At 56.2% G+C, this 15986-nt stretch overlaps 1 protein-coding gene across 2 annotated transcripts; it reads right to left on the bottom strand.

The window, feature by feature from the left end:
- Nucleotides 1-3158: 3158 nt before the first annotated feature.
- On the bottom strand, nt 3159-14735 carry ACVRL1 (activin A receptor like type 1). Of its 2 annotated transcripts, XM_033083205.1 has the most exons (11): nt 14650-14735; nt 13289-13556; nt 9969-10039; nt 7908-8132; nt 7455-7654; nt 7269-7368; nt 6458-6604; nt 6098-6373; nt 4614-4811; nt 3550-3680; nt 3159-3452 (listed from the first exon to the last, which is right to left on the bottom strand). In XM_033083205.1, the coding sequence occupies exons 3-11, from the start codon at nt 10036-10038 to the stop codon at nt 3318-3320; spliced, it is 1482 nt and encodes a 493-aa protein (XP_032939096.1). In that variant the 5' UTR covers nt 10039; nt 13289-13556; nt 14650-14735; the 3' UTR covers nt 3159-3317. The 2 variants fall into 2 exon arrangements, with proteins under 2 accessions (XP_032939096.1, XP_042636014.1); XM_042780080.1 differs by having other exon boundaries at nt 6098-6604.
- Between the last annotated feature and the right edge of the window lie 1251 nt (nt 14736-15986).

A 15986-nucleotide genomic window follows, 5' to 3' on the forward strand; every position in this document is an offset into this window, starting at 1 on the left:
AGCCGGAGGGGAGCGGGGGGCCCGGGCGGCCATGGCGGGGACGCGCCGCGGCCTCGGAGCGGAGCGGCCGCAGCGCCGGCGGGAGGGGGAGCGGGGGCGGGGCTGGGGGCGGGGCCAAGGGGAGGGACCGAGGGGCGGGACTAAGGGAGGGGCGGGGCGAACCCGCGCGTGCGCACACGGGAGGGGAGGGGAGAGATGGAGGGAGGGGACAGCGGGGGGGGAGGTGATGGGTGAGATAGGGGTGATAGGTGTGTGATAAATGTGCGATAAATGTGGGATAAATGTGTGAGATAGGGGTGATGGGTGTGTGATAGATGTGGGATAAATGTGGGATAAATGTGTGATATGAGAGGGTTAATGTGTGAGATAGGTGTGTGATATGGGAGAGTTAATGTGTGAGATAGGGGTGTGATAAGTGTGCGATAAATGTCTGAGATAGGGGTAAGATATGGGAGAGTTAATGTGTGTGATAGGTGTGTGATAAACGTGCGATATGGGAGAGTTAATGTGTGAGATAGGGGTGTGATAGGTGTGTGATAAATGTCTGAGGTAGGGGTGATAGGTGTGTGATAACTGTGAGATAGGTGTGTGATAAATTTGTGTGATCAGTGTGTGATGAGTGTTTGATAAATGTGTGTGATAGGTGTGTGATATGGGAGAGGTAATGTGTGAGATACAGGTGATGGATGTGTGATAAATGTGCGATAAATGTGCAATAAATGCGATATGGGAGGGTTAATGTGTGTGATAGGTGTTGTAATAAATGTGTGAGATAGGGGTAAGATATGGGAGAGTTAATGTGTGAGATAGGGGTGCGAGGTGTGTGACAAATGTGAGATAGGTGTGTGATAAATGCGTGTGATCAGTGTGTGATGAGTGTTTGATAAATGTGTGATAGGTGTGTGATATGGGAGAGTTAATGTGTGAGATAGGTGTGTGATAAATGTGTGATTATGGGAGGGTTCATGTGTGAGGGGTGAGAAGTGTGTGATAGGTGTGTGATATGGGTGTGATAAATGTGAGATAGGTGCATGATATGGGTGAAATAAGTGTGTGATATGGGTGAGATAAGTGTGCGATAGGTGTGTGTTATGGGTGAGATATGTGTGAGATAAATGTGTGTGATGAGTATTTGGTAAGTGTGTGATAGATGTGAGATTTTTGTGTGTGATGAGTGTGCACACACATGATGAGTGTGTCCAAGCCTCCCTGTTCCTTGTTTTCCAGTGTGATTTGTATGTTTTCAATCACCTGTGCTGTAAACATGTGTGCTGTGCCTGTGTGCATTCGTGGGTCTGTGTGGCTCTGTGCCATGTGTGATGTGCATTCAGGTGTGAGTTGTGTTCAGATGTTCAAGATTGATTTGTTCATCCTCAAGCCTGTGTGTTGTGTGTGTGCATCATGTGCAATGATTTGTGTGTTCAGGCCCTGTTTGTGTGCAGTGTGTGATGTGTGTTCAGCTAAAATGTGTGTGCAAACCTTCATGACGTGTTTGAGCATGGATGGGCCATGAGTTTGGGTATGATGTGTGTGTGCATGTGCATTATTTGTGTGTGCAAGCATGATTTGTGTGTGTGTGTGATCTTCCTGGGGCAGGTTACCCTGGGCAGGGCACTCCAGACCCTGGGTAGGGCTCCCCAAACCACAGGCTGAGCATCCTAAACCCCAGGCAGGGAACCTCAGCCCAGGGCTGGGCATCCCAAACCACAGGTAGGGTGCCCCAAACCACAGGTTGAGCACCTTGAACTCTAGGCAGGGCACTCCAGACCCTGGTTAGGGTGCCCCAAACCACAGGCTGAGCATCCCAATCCCTGGGTAGAGCACCCAAGCCCAGGGCTGAGCACCCCAAACCCATGGGTAAGGCACCCCAAACCACAGGCTGAGCATCCCAGTCCCTGGGTAGGGCACCCAAGCTCAGGGCTGAGCACCCCAAACCAAAGGTAGGGTGCCCCAAACCACAAGCTGAGCACCTTGAACTCTAGGCAGGGCACTCCAGACCTTGGGTAGGGCACCCTAAAACACAAGCTGAGCATCCCAAACCCCAGGCAGGGCACCCCAAGCCCCATGCTGAGCACTCCAAGCCCAGATCAAGGCACCCAAGACTCTCCATGACCTCATGCCCTGCCCAGAACTGCCCTTTGCTGCCCAATTCCTTCCAGTGTCTGACTGGGTGCAGACCAAGGCAGCAGCTGAGATGTGCTGAGAGCACTTTGGAGCTGAATGTCCACATTATCCAGCTCTGCTTCCATCCTGGGAGCTTTGGCTGTGCAAACCCCTCAGAGCTGGAGGACTGGTGCCCCCTGGAGCAGCCACAGCCCCTCAGGGGCACAGGAGGAGGGTTGGCACAAGGCTGGGGCCGGGTTTATTATGGGATCCAACAGTGCTGCTGGAGGTGAATCCATAAATTGAACCATGTAGGAACACCCAGCCCCATCCTGCTGTGGTGCCCAGTGCCCAGCATGGGAGGTTCTGCAGCTCTTAGGTGATAAAATAGCTTTACACTTTATTAAATATATTAAATCTTAATAATTAAATAGTTATGTGGCAAAGCTGGTTCTGCTGAACGTCCCATCCTGGTCATGTCCAAACATCTCCAAGCACGGGGTGGATTTTGGGATGGCAGGGAGCAACGCAGGATGAAGCCAAAACACCTCAGAAAACACCAAAACATTGGCAAAGACCCAAAAAGGACGCTCCTTTGGCAAGGGAGATGCTGGCTGCTTGGCAAGGATCACCATGGGACCCCATCCTGGAATGCTCAGACCACGCTGGACTCTCCTCATTTTTGGTATCCCCCACAAAGGGGATGCTGCCCTCGGACCATCCTTTCCCAGCCAAACCCATCCCTCCTTTAGCGCGAAATGCGCCGGGCACCGCAGCTGTGCCGGGGAATTCCTGCCAGCGCCGGGCGGGCGGGTCTGGGCAGCTCCTCCCCCGGTGGTGCCAGCGCTGGGTGGGTGCCCCGAGGGCTGGGGGTGCTTCTGCCATCGGTGCCCCGAGGGCTGGGGGTGCTTCTGCCATCGGTGCCCCCTCTCTGTGGCATCCAGGACTCGGGGTGGGTGACCAGCTGCCATCCCCGACAGCAGACGCGCCGGTGTCGGGTGACGGATCCAGGGGATATTTTTATGGCCGGGTGGAAGATTCCTCCTTTGGTGCTTGGTTGGTTTTTTTTTTTTTTCCTATTTTTTCCGTGCTTGCAAATTGAACCGGCTCGAAGGAGGGGTGAGAGAGGCCGGAGCTGTGAGTAAATCCCCTCTGTGACCGGAGCCGTCCCCGGTGCTGCCCCGTCAGTGGCTCCGGTGTCCGGTTCCCGGCGCTCACTGCTCCGGTTTTGGCTTCTCTACGGAATTGTTCAGCTTCTTCAAGGTCTTTTTAATGCGCAGGGCGGTGAGACGGGCCGAGGGGCTCTGGTACCAGCACTCCTTCATGATCCTGGCCAGTGCCGACAGAACCTGGGGACGCACAAAAATAAAAGGAATAAATTGAAGGGTTTGATGGGGAACAAAGGTCCGGCTCGGGCTGGGAGGGGTCGGTGCCCCCGGGACTCACCGAGTCGGAGAAGAGGCGGTTTGGGATCACGGGGGTCTGCTGGTCCACGCACACCACCTTCTTCATGTCCTCGAAGCTGGGGTCGCTGGGCACGGCGTCGAAGAAGGGCGGCCGATATTCCTCCACGATACCTGCGGGACGGGGCAGAGCGAGGGGTTCAGCCCCGTCCCGCACATCAGGGACTGCCCGGAGGGTCCCGGCACCACCGAGCTGCTCCCTGCCTTGGGGGGCACGTGGGGTGGTGGCTCCAGCACCAAGTGCAGCTCTGGAACCAGCCCAGCACCAGCCCCACCACGAATATCAGCTCCGGCACCAGCACCAGAACCAGCCCTTGGCGCTGTGGCCACCTCCACCCAGCACCTGGTGGTCAATCTGACATCTGGCCCAGCTAATCTCTGCTTAATTCTCCGTGTCCTCGTGGGATTTAATGTCTTTGGGAAGCCTCGAGTCCCTGCACCCCAAGGGGTGACCCCAAAACTTCGGGGTCCCCTGGAGATCCCCTAACCCCTGAAGCTGTTCTGGACAGTGAGGGGTCTTGGAAGGGTTAAACCCAGCCGGCTGAAGGTCATTCCTGCGCAAGGCTGGGGTAATTCGGAGTAAATGTGTAATCTGAGGGAGCCCTGGGGCCGTAAATGAGATTATTCCGGCCAGACTGCGCCTGGAGGGACCTTCCGCCCCACCAGGCAGCGCCCACCATTTAATTAATGATTTTAATGGACTTTGCCGTGATGAGCAGCGCTGACCAGGCAGCTCCAGTTGGGTTTGTCCCCAGCGTGGGGGGACCTTACCCCTCGCCCCATTCCCGAGCTCTCGAGCCAAACCCGCGGCCGGAGGTCCCGGCCGTGGCCGCTTTCCAGGCAGCGCTTGAAGCTGCTTGTTTTCTAATCAGCGCTGAACAAACAAAGCACTGATTGAGTCTAATGGGCCCTTTAATCAGGGAGCCGGGTGCTGACACTAGATTACAGTGTTTATAATTTACAGCTAATCTTCTGGGCGAAGGAAAGGGGAAGAAAAAAAAAAAACAAGCAGCAAGGGAAGGAGGGAAGGGACGGAGAGCCGCTCACCATTCACCACCGTCCGCCGGGTGATCTCCCAGAGCACCAGCCCGTACGCCCAGATATCCGTTTTCTTGTAGGACTCGAAGCAGTCGGTGCGGATCTGCTCGCTCAGCACCTCCGGGGCCATGTAGCGCTTGGTGCCCACCCGGGGGTTGTTGCCAATGTCCAGGTAGTCGCTGCCCTGGGAGTGCATGACTGCCAGCCCTGCGGGGACAGATCACAGAGTCTTTTGGGATGACTTTTAAGGTCATCAGTGCAATTATAAAATGCTGGGATATCATGGTTTGTGCTGCACTGCATCCATGTGGCTCAACATCCCTGAGGTACCAAAACCCCAGGACACCACAGCCTTGTGGCACCATCACCCTGGGGCATCATCCTGGAATATCACATCCCCAGGATATCACATTCCTGGAGTGTCATCTCTGTGGGGTTCCACAACTCTGGAGCACCACGGGGTACCACATCACTGGGGTGTCTCGTCACTGGGGTACCACACCCCTGAGTGCTGCAAGCATGGGGTTCCACACTCCCAAATGCCACATCCCTGGGTACCACATCCCCAGGGTACCTCATCACTGGGGTTCCACATCCCTGGGGTTCCACCCCCCTGGGTACCTCATCACTGGGGTATCACATCCCTGGGGTTCCACATCCCTGAGTACTGCAACCCTGGGGTTCCACACCCCCAAATGCCACATCCCTGGGTACCACATCCCTGGGGTTCCACATCCCTGGAGTATCACAACCCTGGGGTTCCACACCCCCAAATGCCACATCCCTGGGTACCACATCCCTGGGGTTCCACATCCCTGGAGTATCACATCCCTGGGTTCCACATCCCTGGGTTCCACACCCCTGGGTCCCACATCCCTGGGGTTCCACACCCCTGGGTTCCACACCCCTGGGTACCACATCCCTGTATTCCACATCCCTGGGGTTCCACATCCCTGGGGTTCCACACCCCCCAAGTGCCACATCCCTGGGTACCACATCCCTGTATTCCACATCCCTGGGGTTCCACGCCCCTGGGGTTCCACATCCCTGGGTTCCACATCCCTGGGTACCACACCCCCAAGCGCCACACCCCTGGGTACCACATTCCTGGGCACCTCATCACTGGGATATCACATCCCTGGGGTTCCACACCCCTGGGTTCCACATCCCTGGAGTTCTACACCCCTGGGTTCCACATCCCTGGGGTTCCACACCCCTGGGTTCCACATCCCTGGGGTTCCACATCCCTGTGTTCCACATCCCTGGGGTTCTACACTCCTGGGGTTCCACATCTCTGGGTACCACACCCCCAAGTGCCACATCCTTGGGGTTTCAACACCCCTGGGTTCCACATCCTTGAGTTCTACACCCCTGGGGTTCCACATCCCTGGGTTCCACATCCCTGGGGTTCCACATCCCTGGGGCTCCACACCCCCCAAGTGCCACATCCTTGGGTTCTACACCCCTGGGGTTCCACATCCCACCCCTCTCACCCAGGTCTGCAATGCAGCACTGCCTGTTGCTCTTCACCAGGATGTTCCTGCTTTTCAGGTCACGGTGGGCGATGGCAGGTTTGCCTTGTGTGCCAAAAATCTCCACGTGGAGGTGGACGAGGCCACAGATGATGGAGGAGGCCAAGCCCAGGCAGGTCTCCACATCCAGGGCTGTCCTCTGCAGATAGTCATAGAGAGAACCATTCTCATGGTAGTGGGTGATGAGCCACAGCTGCGTGCTGGAGTTCCTGGACGTCATATCCGAAGCAATAAAACCTGGACAGGGACAAACACCGTGAATCAAGGACCCCCCACATGGCTGCCCCCATTTCTCCAGCCCTCCCGGCCCCCCCTGCTCACCCAGGATGTTGTCATGCCGGAGGAGGACGGTGTTGTAGATCTCTGTCTCACGGAACCACGACTGCTCGTCCCGGGAGGAGAAAATCTTCACAGCCACGCTCTCCCCGTGCCACACGCCTCGCCACACCTCACCATAGCGTCCCTTACCTGTCACAGCCATGGCACGGTGTCAGCAGCGCTCCAGGACCCAGGTGATGCACCTGGATCCCGTGGGGTGTGGACACTACTGAGGTTTGTGGATAAATCTAATCTGTTTTTTTCCCAGGTTGTTGATTTTTCTTTTTTTCCCAGGGAAAGATCAACAAGGGAAGGATGAAAGAACTCCACAGGCAGACACCTGGTGTTGACCACCGAGCCTGTGAGTGCCTCATGGTATTTTACAGACAGCATATTTTTGACCTTTTGACCCTTTTTGACCAATGAGTCTTTTCTGCATTTGTCACAATCTCCTTTGTATAAGGCCATGGCTTTCTTTGATAAATCTCTTTCTTGCTGCTAGCAAGAGAAGCAGTGTTGCTGTGTTCTTTTCCTAGCTATACAGTGACAGTGTGGGACAGCAATGGAGCAGCACAGGGTTCCCTGAGCTTGGCCAACATCCACTCAACCATCCAGCTGCTCCCTCCCTCCCCAGTCAGCAGCACTTGGGATTGGGAAGGGGAAGAACTTGGGGTTGTTACTGGGTTTGGCTGGGTCCCTCCTGGGTTTGAAGTCATCACTCAAGCACCAGCTGGGGGTGACTGGAGCAGCCTCCCCCACCTCAGCCACTCTCCTTACCCAGGCACTCCTCCCCCACCTCAGCCACTCTCCTTACCCACACATTCCATCAGGGTGATCTGCCGAGCCACCGTCCTCTGGACAAGGAAAGGCAGCCCAGAGCCACTGCCTGTGGTGCAGTCATCGTTCAGCAGGTCCTGTGCAAACAGGGTGCCCATGGGCTCAACATCCCCACACACACACACCCTGGGGACATTTAGGGTCCCTCAAGGAGTTCACCCACCTCTAAGGTGCTGTCTCCCATCATGGATGCCTTCAGCATGAGGTCTGTGTCCCCGAAGTCGCTGTGCTTGTGGCGGTGCTGGGCCAGCTTCCAGCAGAACAGGGCTGTGAGCGCCACGAGGACGAGGAGGGAGAGCAGTGGGACGAAGATCATCAGCAGGAGGTTGGGTAGGGAAGGTGTCTTTACCAGAGCATCTTCTCCTGGGTGGGGGAAAGAAGGGATGGGAGTGTGAGGCTGGACATGGAGGGTGCAGGTCTGGGGTTTGGGTTTGGACCTGGGGGAAATCATCCCTGCACTGGGATCAACCCCATGCACGGCAGCTCTGCAGGCATCGCCCAAGAAGGGACACCTGAGCTCATCTTGGTGGCTCTGTAAGTGCTGAGGGATGATCTTGAGAGCCAAGCACATCTCCAGCCAGGTGGGCAGCTCATCCCCCCCACCTTGCCCCGGTACCTTTCAGGAAAATATCCAGCTCGGCGTTGCACATGTGGGAGTTGCAGCACCTCATGCCGTACTGCTCCGTCAGGGGCGTGTTGCACTGCTCCAGGATGTGCTGGGAGAAGCAGCCCCGGTGCTGGGTGATGGTGCCCTCCTCCTTCCTCTTGCTGACAAAGCACACCTTGCCCGTGCAGTTGGGCTGGCTGCAGTGGGGCACATCGCAGGCACACAGCAACTCCTCTGCGGGCACAGGGAGGGGACACCGTGTGCCATGGGGTCACCTCAGTGCCATGGGGTCACCTCATTGCCCATGGGGTCACCTCAGTGCCATGGGGTCACCTCATTGCCATGGGGTCACCTCATTGCCCATGGGGTCACCTCAGTGCCATGGGGTCACCTCAGTGCCATGGGGTCACTTCAGTGCCATGGGGTTACCTCACTGCCCATGGGGTTATCCCACTGCCCATGGGGTCACCTCAGTGCCCATGGGGTCATCCCACTGCCCATGGGGTCACCTCACTACCATGGGGTCACCTCAGTGCCATGGGGTCACCTCAGTGCCATTGGGTCACCTCACTGCCATGGGGTCACCCACTGCCCATGGGATTATCCCACTGCCCATGGGGTCACCTCACTGTCCATGGAGTCACCCCTGCCATGGGGTTATCCCACTGCCCATGGGGTCACCTCAGTGCCATGAGGTCACCTCACTGCCATGGGCTCACCTCACGGCCCATGGGGTCATCCCACTGCCCATGGGGTCACCTCACTGCCCATGGGGTCACCTCAGTGCCACGGGGTCACCTCACTGTCCATGGGGTCACCCACTGCCCATGGGGTCACTCCACTGCCCATGGGGTCACCTCACTGCCATGGGGTCATCCCACTGCCCATGGGGTCACTCCACTGCCCACCCAGGATCTTCAGTGGCTTTGGGGACAGTGACATCGTCCCAAAGACTCCTGAACCAAGTTTTGAGCGTGGGCAGCTTGGCACCATCACAGGAGGGGAAGGCTGCTGTGAGTGCTCAGTCCATCCTGACACCCCCAAAACGTCACTGGGCTCCAAGTCCCAGCCCTGAACCTGGGGGTCACCTGTTCCCACAACCCCAAGGATAAACTGGGATAAACTGGGATGTACTGGTTTACAGCACACGGGGTCACATCCTGCCCACGGAATCCCAGGGGATGTGGGACCTGTGGGAGCCTGGGGTGGATCAACAGCCCCAAATTCAGCCAGTGCCTTCCCAGTGGGTGTTTTGGGAGCTGGGTGACAAACCCAGGGTCTTTCCTGGAGTTTTTCCTGACTTCCCTGAAGGCCCTTTCCTGCACCAGAGTGGCTCAGATGGCAACCACCCTCCCAAATTCCTAATTTAGCTCTGCCCTTTTACACAGAAAATATCCCTCCTGGAATCAGAGAGTTCAGCGTGAGGGCAGCCAGACATCCGGTGGTAAGGGGACAGTGAGGGGACAGCGAGGGGACAACGAGGGGACAGTGAGGGGATAACGAGGGGACAGTGAGGGGACAGAGAGGGGACAGCAAGGGGATGGCTGTGGTGGCCATCCCGCACTTCCTGCCCCAAAGGCTGCCTGGTGACAGTGCCGTGGGGTGGTGATGGGGCCAGTTTGGGGTTGGTGGCCCCCTGGGCAGGACAGGGACTCGGTGCAGACTCATCCCCACAGTAATTCTGCTGCTGCTCCCCAGCACAGCCACGTTATCCTGGACCTCCCTGCAAAAGCACCCAGCCTGGAAATGTCCCCAGATCACCTGGTGCTCCCCTGGGATGCTGAGCAGCTCCTCCTGCTTCCCATCATCATCATCTCACCACCACCCCTGGGGAAATCCACATTTTTTACTGTGTGGTACCAACCTTTCCTCATCTCCCCTCCGGTGACAGCAAAGCGCTTTGATCAGCCACAATTAATTAAGCTGAGATCCTCTCTGGGGTTGGGTCACCCTCCCACAGGGGCACAGCACAGTCTCTGAGGAGCTCAGCTTCCTCCCTGGGTTTTATTTTGGGCAGAGATGGTCCCAAAAAGCCGAGGGTTTATTTTAACCCCGTGGCGCGGCACTCACCGGCTGCAGAGCTCAGGGACAGCGTCACCAGCACCAACAACACCCGGCCAGAGGCTGCACAAGGCATCATCCTGTGGAGAGGAGAGGGGTGAGAGCAGCCCCTGCACCCCAGGGCTCCTCAGCACCCATGGGGGCTCTGGGAAGGGAGAGCAGGCGCAGGGTGAGGTAGGATGTGCTGCTCCCAACAACGCAGCTCCGGACATCCTGGGTACAGCCCTTCCTGAGAACAGATCCCAGGACCTCCCAGCCTTGGGAGACCTCCCCGCCATGGCATGGGGGTGCCACTGTGTCCCCACAGAGCTCAGGAATGTTCTGGAACCAGGCCTGGCCACGTCCATGCAGCCCCAACCTCTTCCCTTCTCCCAGTGTTCCGGCATTTCCCGCTGCTCCCGTGGCTCCTGCTCTGTAAAACCACGATCCCCACGGGCTTGGCAGCCCTGAGGATGTCACAGCCCTGCTGGAGATCCCAGATTTGCAGTGTGGGATGGAGCAAAAAGCCCCCACACCAGGGCAGCCCCAACATCACCGGAGCCACCAAAGCCGCTGGCTCAGGCAGGGGCTCAGTCCTGGGGGTGCTTTTGTGTGGAGCTTATCAATGACACAGAGGTGCTGGGACAGCCAGAAATTCCTTGCTGAGCCTTTGGGGGAAGTTTGGCTATTTTTAATCTTCCTTTTTTTTTTTTTTTTTTTCTCCTTGTAAAAGAGCCATTTCTGCCAAGGCAAACACGGCGATCCCCCCGCTGCCCCCCGCCTCGCTCCAGGCTCCAGCCCCTCCTCAGCTCATTCTTCGTGTTCCCGACATAAACATGCCAAAGGCTCCGTTTCCTGCAATTGAAGAGCCCAGCCCAGGGCTGCTGGGACAGGAATCAAGATTGTTTAGATTCTGGCCTTGATGGGGAAGCGGAGTCACGCAAGCCCGGCCCTCGGGAGCGCACACGGACGTGGCTGACCCCGGCAGCTCCAGCCCTGCTGGAAATCGGGCTTTTCCTCCCCAAAATAACTCACTTGGATGCTGCTCGAGGGGAGGAAACAGTGGGCAGATCCTGGGTGCTGGTCCTTGGTGCCTGGTGTGAGGGGTGATGCCAGGCTGACCCGTCTGACCCCCAGCTTTGTTTTAAAATCCCAACTGCCCCAGGGCTGGACTGGGATCTGCTTTATTTTAAAACTCATCCCTCTGGGGCTGAGCTGCTGATTTCTGACTGCTGGGATGCTGCCAAGCACCACACTTCTTGAAATGCTGAGAGTTCCAGGATGTACGTTTTCAAAGGGAGGCTGAGTGTCCCAGGTGGTGAATTCCCTCCTTGGAGCCACTTCCACGAAATCCTGAACCATTAGACAGCTGCAGGATATTTGCCATGAAATACAAAAGCAGGCAGGGCCTCACCCAAAACTCTGCTGGATGTGAAACATCCCGTGGATTGTCGTTGTTAGTGAGAGCAAAACTTAATCCAGAGCTGTTCCTGGCATGCCACAGGAAAAACATCACAGGTTCTTCAGAAATGGCACAAAGCAGTCCTGGCATAGCCATCCCTGTCCCCTCCTGACACCCACAGCATCTATATTCTATATTCTGTATTCTGTATTCTATATTCTATATTCTATATTCTATATTCTACATTCTACATTCTACATTCTATATTCTATATTCTATATTCCATATTCTATATTCTATACTCTATATTCTACATTCTACATTTTATATTCTATATTCTATATTCCATATCCTATATTCTACATTCTATATTCCATATTCTATATTCTACATTCTATATTCTATATTCTACATTCTATATTCCATATTCCATATTCTATATTCTATATTCTATATTCTACATTCTATATTCTATATATTCTATATTCTATATTCCATATTCTATATTCCATATTCTATATTCTATATTCTATATTTTATATTCTATATTCTATACTCTATACTCTATTCTTTGGGATTTGTAGCATCAGGAGAAGGAAAAAACCCCAAGGGAAACCTCTGGGCTGGGACATGGGTGCTGGCAGGAGTGGCTGCTGAGCTGCAGGGTCTGGAGCAAGAACAAACCCTGGGGAAGGGGAATTTCCCCATCACCCCCATGGAGAGAAAACCAAAGGGAAAATGGAGCAGGAGAGCACAGGAGAGCACAGGAGCTCAGGGAAGGGCGGCTGGGCACAACCCTTGGGATGTGTGGGATGGTTCAGGGATCCCTGCTCTCACCAGGCCCAGCTCTCAATCCCAGCTCTTCTGCTTTCTCCTGTGGTTTCTGCTGCTGTCAGGGGGTTTAGGCACGGGATGTGGCTCAGGCTCAGTTCCCTGTGCTGCCTTTTCACACAGCTCAGCCCCAGTGCCAGTGCCAGTGCCAGTGCCAGTGCCAGTGCCAGTGCCAGTGCCAGTGCCAGTGCCAGCCCCAGCCAGGTGAGCCAGGTGTGCTCTGGCTGCAGGGCTGCAGGACTGCATGGACACCAGGACAGAGCTTTGCCACAGATCCCAAGGCTCCAGCCTGGTTTCAGGAGCAGGTGGAGGTTCTCCTTTCCCTGCCTGCAGCTGCAGGTGGGTCACAGATCCAGCAGCATTCACCCTCCATCAACCAAGCCCTGCTCACTGACGGGCATTTCCATTCCATGAGCATCACCACACAGAGAGAGCAGCAAAAACAGCTCAAGAGAGCAGCAAAACCAACTCAAGAGAGCTTCAAAACCAGCTCAAGGGAGCAGCAAAACCTGGTCAAGGGAGCAGCAAAACCTGGTAAGGGTGCAGCAAGGTTCCTTGGTGTGGGGATGGCATTGCCTGCAGCTCCTTGCAAGGACAAGGACACTGTGGCTGCCCTGGCTCCGTTGTTGGGCTCTCCCCAGTTTGGTTTTGCAGATGGAGCCTCTTTAGTGACCATTTGGGTCTTCCTTGGCCACCCTGCTGTGAGAGGAGGATTTTGGCAGTGCAGAGGGGAGCCCTGAGGTGGCACATTCCGTGCTGCTGGATCCCTCTGCCTGCTGCAGCCCTCGCTAGCGGAGCTGTCAACTTTCCGTCATTTTTCCCCTTGCCTTTTCCAAATACACCCGAATTCCCCATTTCCCATGTTGATTCCAGCTTTTCTGCTGCCATTGTTTATTATTTCAGCTCTTTAACAAGGACCTGGGGACAGACCCTGCTGCCCTCACACTGATGTGAGCCCTGATTTGTTCCCCTGGCCCAAATTCCAGCCTCTCCAACCCTGATGTCAACACCAGCGTCCCATCAAACACAAAGGAAATGGGGCCAAATCCTGATTTGGGGGGTAAATCAGGAGGAAGCCCTGAGCAGCCTCAGACCCCACAAACTTTTCCCCACTCACCTACAGCATCCAGGTCCTGCAGGAGCCCACGGCACTGCCCGGCCCTGGCGAGGCTCTCCCGGCCGCAATCCCGCTCTGGGGCAGCTTCACTCCGTGCCCTGAGCCCCAACTCCGAGGATCTTCATGGATCTGCTCCCCTCCCAGCACCCATCCTGTCCCCGTGGGGGCTCCCACGGCCGTGTCTGTCCCTCTGTGGGATTGTCACCCTCCCCGGCTCGGCTCGGCGACCCCGTTGTCCGACGCAGCCGCTTGGCAGCTGCTCTGTGGTCTGGATGTGGGAGAAGTCAAAAAAATGTTTCTTATTACTGCCTCTTCCTGCCTGGCTTCTCTCCACCACTCCCAGCTAATAAAGCATTTCCTATTGCTGAGCACACAGCCACGACCAGCCTCCCTTCCTCCCGCTCACCGGGCCCCAGCTCCATCCTGGTTCTTTCCCTGTTACTCCCTCCTCATCCTTCACCCAGAGTTTTCCCACCCAGTTTCCCAGTTTTCATCCCATGGCCATCACCACTTCACCCTGAGCATCCCAAGGTCTTTAACAAGAGCATGGAGCAGGGATGGGAATGTTCTAGAGAGATGCTGTGGGAATGACCTTGACCTGCTTGGCCACCCCTCCTGCTCCAGCCCTCACGGGGATGGAGCCCTGGGGCAGAGCCAAGGGGCTCCCTGGTTATTCCATGCTGGACCCAGCAATTCCAGGGTGCAGCCCTTCCTGGGCTACCTAAAAACACAGGCCAGGCAAAATTAAGGGAATAAAGAGCAGTTCTATTTATTGAAGAACCTTCAGGTACATTTCAGGCAGGTAAAACCCCCTTAGGGGCTACACCCAAAAATGGACCAAACTCATAGAAGCATGAAAACCCGTGTACCAAAATGAACCTGAAGGCCCTTCAAAAAATAGAATTTTTATTCTTATTTATTTTGCTTGGCCTCTGTTTTCAGGTAGCCCAAAAAGGCATCAGGAGGACAGAGAGGATTTTCCCTGGGGGGTAACGTGGCATTAGGGTGTGATGGAGACGTGGAGCCTTTCTGTGGCTTTCTGGGGCTTCACTCAGAGCCTTGTGCTGGCCCTGCTGTCCCCACAGCACCCTGCGGTGACAGGCACTGGGACACCGCCGGCAGGGCCGTTCCCACGCCGGGGCCGGGCACTTCCCGGTCCCCCAGCTCACGGGACCGTGGGCAGCGGAAGCTCCGCTTCCCTTTTGCTGCTTTCAGGGTTGTTATTTGGGCACCCCAATCCCAGCTGCTTCTCCCTTCTCCCTCCAGTGCCATCCCAACCCCATCCCTACCTTGCTGCCAGCTGTTTCCCCGGCACGGTGACCCCAACCTCTTTCCTAACGAGGTGCCAGGCTCTGATTTACCTCCCCGCTGCCATTGCATCACCGAGCGATGCAATCACCATCCTGAACCCACCCGGAGCCTCCCAGCGCCGGAGCGCGGAGTCTCGCCCGGCTATCAGCCGTGATCTAGGAAGTTTAAGCAAACAAAAGCACAAAACCAGGATAAAACACGAAGGACCTTCACATGTGACTTTGCCCGTGCGGAGCCGGAGCTTTGGCGCGGGGGAAACGGGCAGGTTCCATCAGATAGGAGCTGCCCGGGAGGAAGGCGATGCCTGCAGACATCTTATCTCCGTGACCATCAGTGATCCGGCCGGATTGGCCCCTCCCGGGGTTATTCCTGGAGGGTTCTTGCATCCCTTCCATGGGAGCAGACACAGGGCATCCTGCTTTTACGGCTGCGGGCAGGAGTTATTCTGGGCAGGCGAGCACGCCAGCTCTCCAGCCAGAGCTGCTGCCGGCTGCTTTGATCCCTGCAACTCCCTCTTTCAAACCTTCCTTTTTAAATTAAAATCATCACTGAGGGGATAAACACTGCTTAAAAATTTCTAAAAGTTCCTAACTGCTGATCGAAGGGCAGAGATGGGTGAGAGCCCTGCGCTCAGCTGCAGCTCTGACACGGTGGGAAAGGGAATTCCTCCAGAGTGGGATTGACTGTAGAGGAATGGGATGAGCGAATCAACCCCACCGCAGGCTCCTCCCCGGTTCCAGCCCTTGTCTGGGGCACACAGAGTGAATCAGCGGGCCTGGGCACCACCCACAGCCCCATGCCAGCCCTTTCCAGCCTCCCGTGAGACTTCCCTTCATCATCCCGCTGCTCATCGCTGTGATTTCATCCTGCAGAAGGGACGGAGCATCCCTGGATCACAGCCGCACCTCCCCAGGCGCACCCTTGGGGTGTCACTGAGCCGTCCCCACGATGTCAGAGGGGTGGGGGGCCCGTCCCTCCCTTCCCCCTGTGCGACAGGAGCCAGGCTCGTGGCACGGCTGCTCCATGTGCCACCGCCCCCGGCTCATCTGCGAGCGGCAGGAGCTGGCGAGGGAGGGCAGCCACGTGCCGGGGAGCCCGAGCGAGCCAAGGCACAGAGGGGAACAGACGGGGAGGCTGCAGCTCCTTCCCCTCGGGAATCCTTCCCTGCCTGCAGCCAGCCCGAGCCTCCCAGAGCCTCACAAAGGGCAGAGCTGCTACCTCAAAGTGTGGGGTGTGGGCTCCTGACCCTCTAAAAAGGTGCAGGGATGGGGACAAGAATTATTTGTGAGCTGGGTAACTTTAGCTCTGAGCGCTGTGACACCGTTCATTGCCCTCCTGGAGCCCAAACCGTGCCCATCCTGCAGGAGCCAGCAGCCCAAACTTCACC

Source organism: Catharus ustulatus, chromosome 31 (assembly GCF_009819885.2).
Source record: "Catharus ustulatus isolate bCatUst1 chromosome 31, bCatUst1.pri.v2, whole genome shotgun sequence".
NCBI classification, from domain to species: domain Eukaryota; kingdom Metazoa; phylum Chordata; class Aves; order Passeriformes; family Turdidae; genus Catharus; species Catharus ustulatus.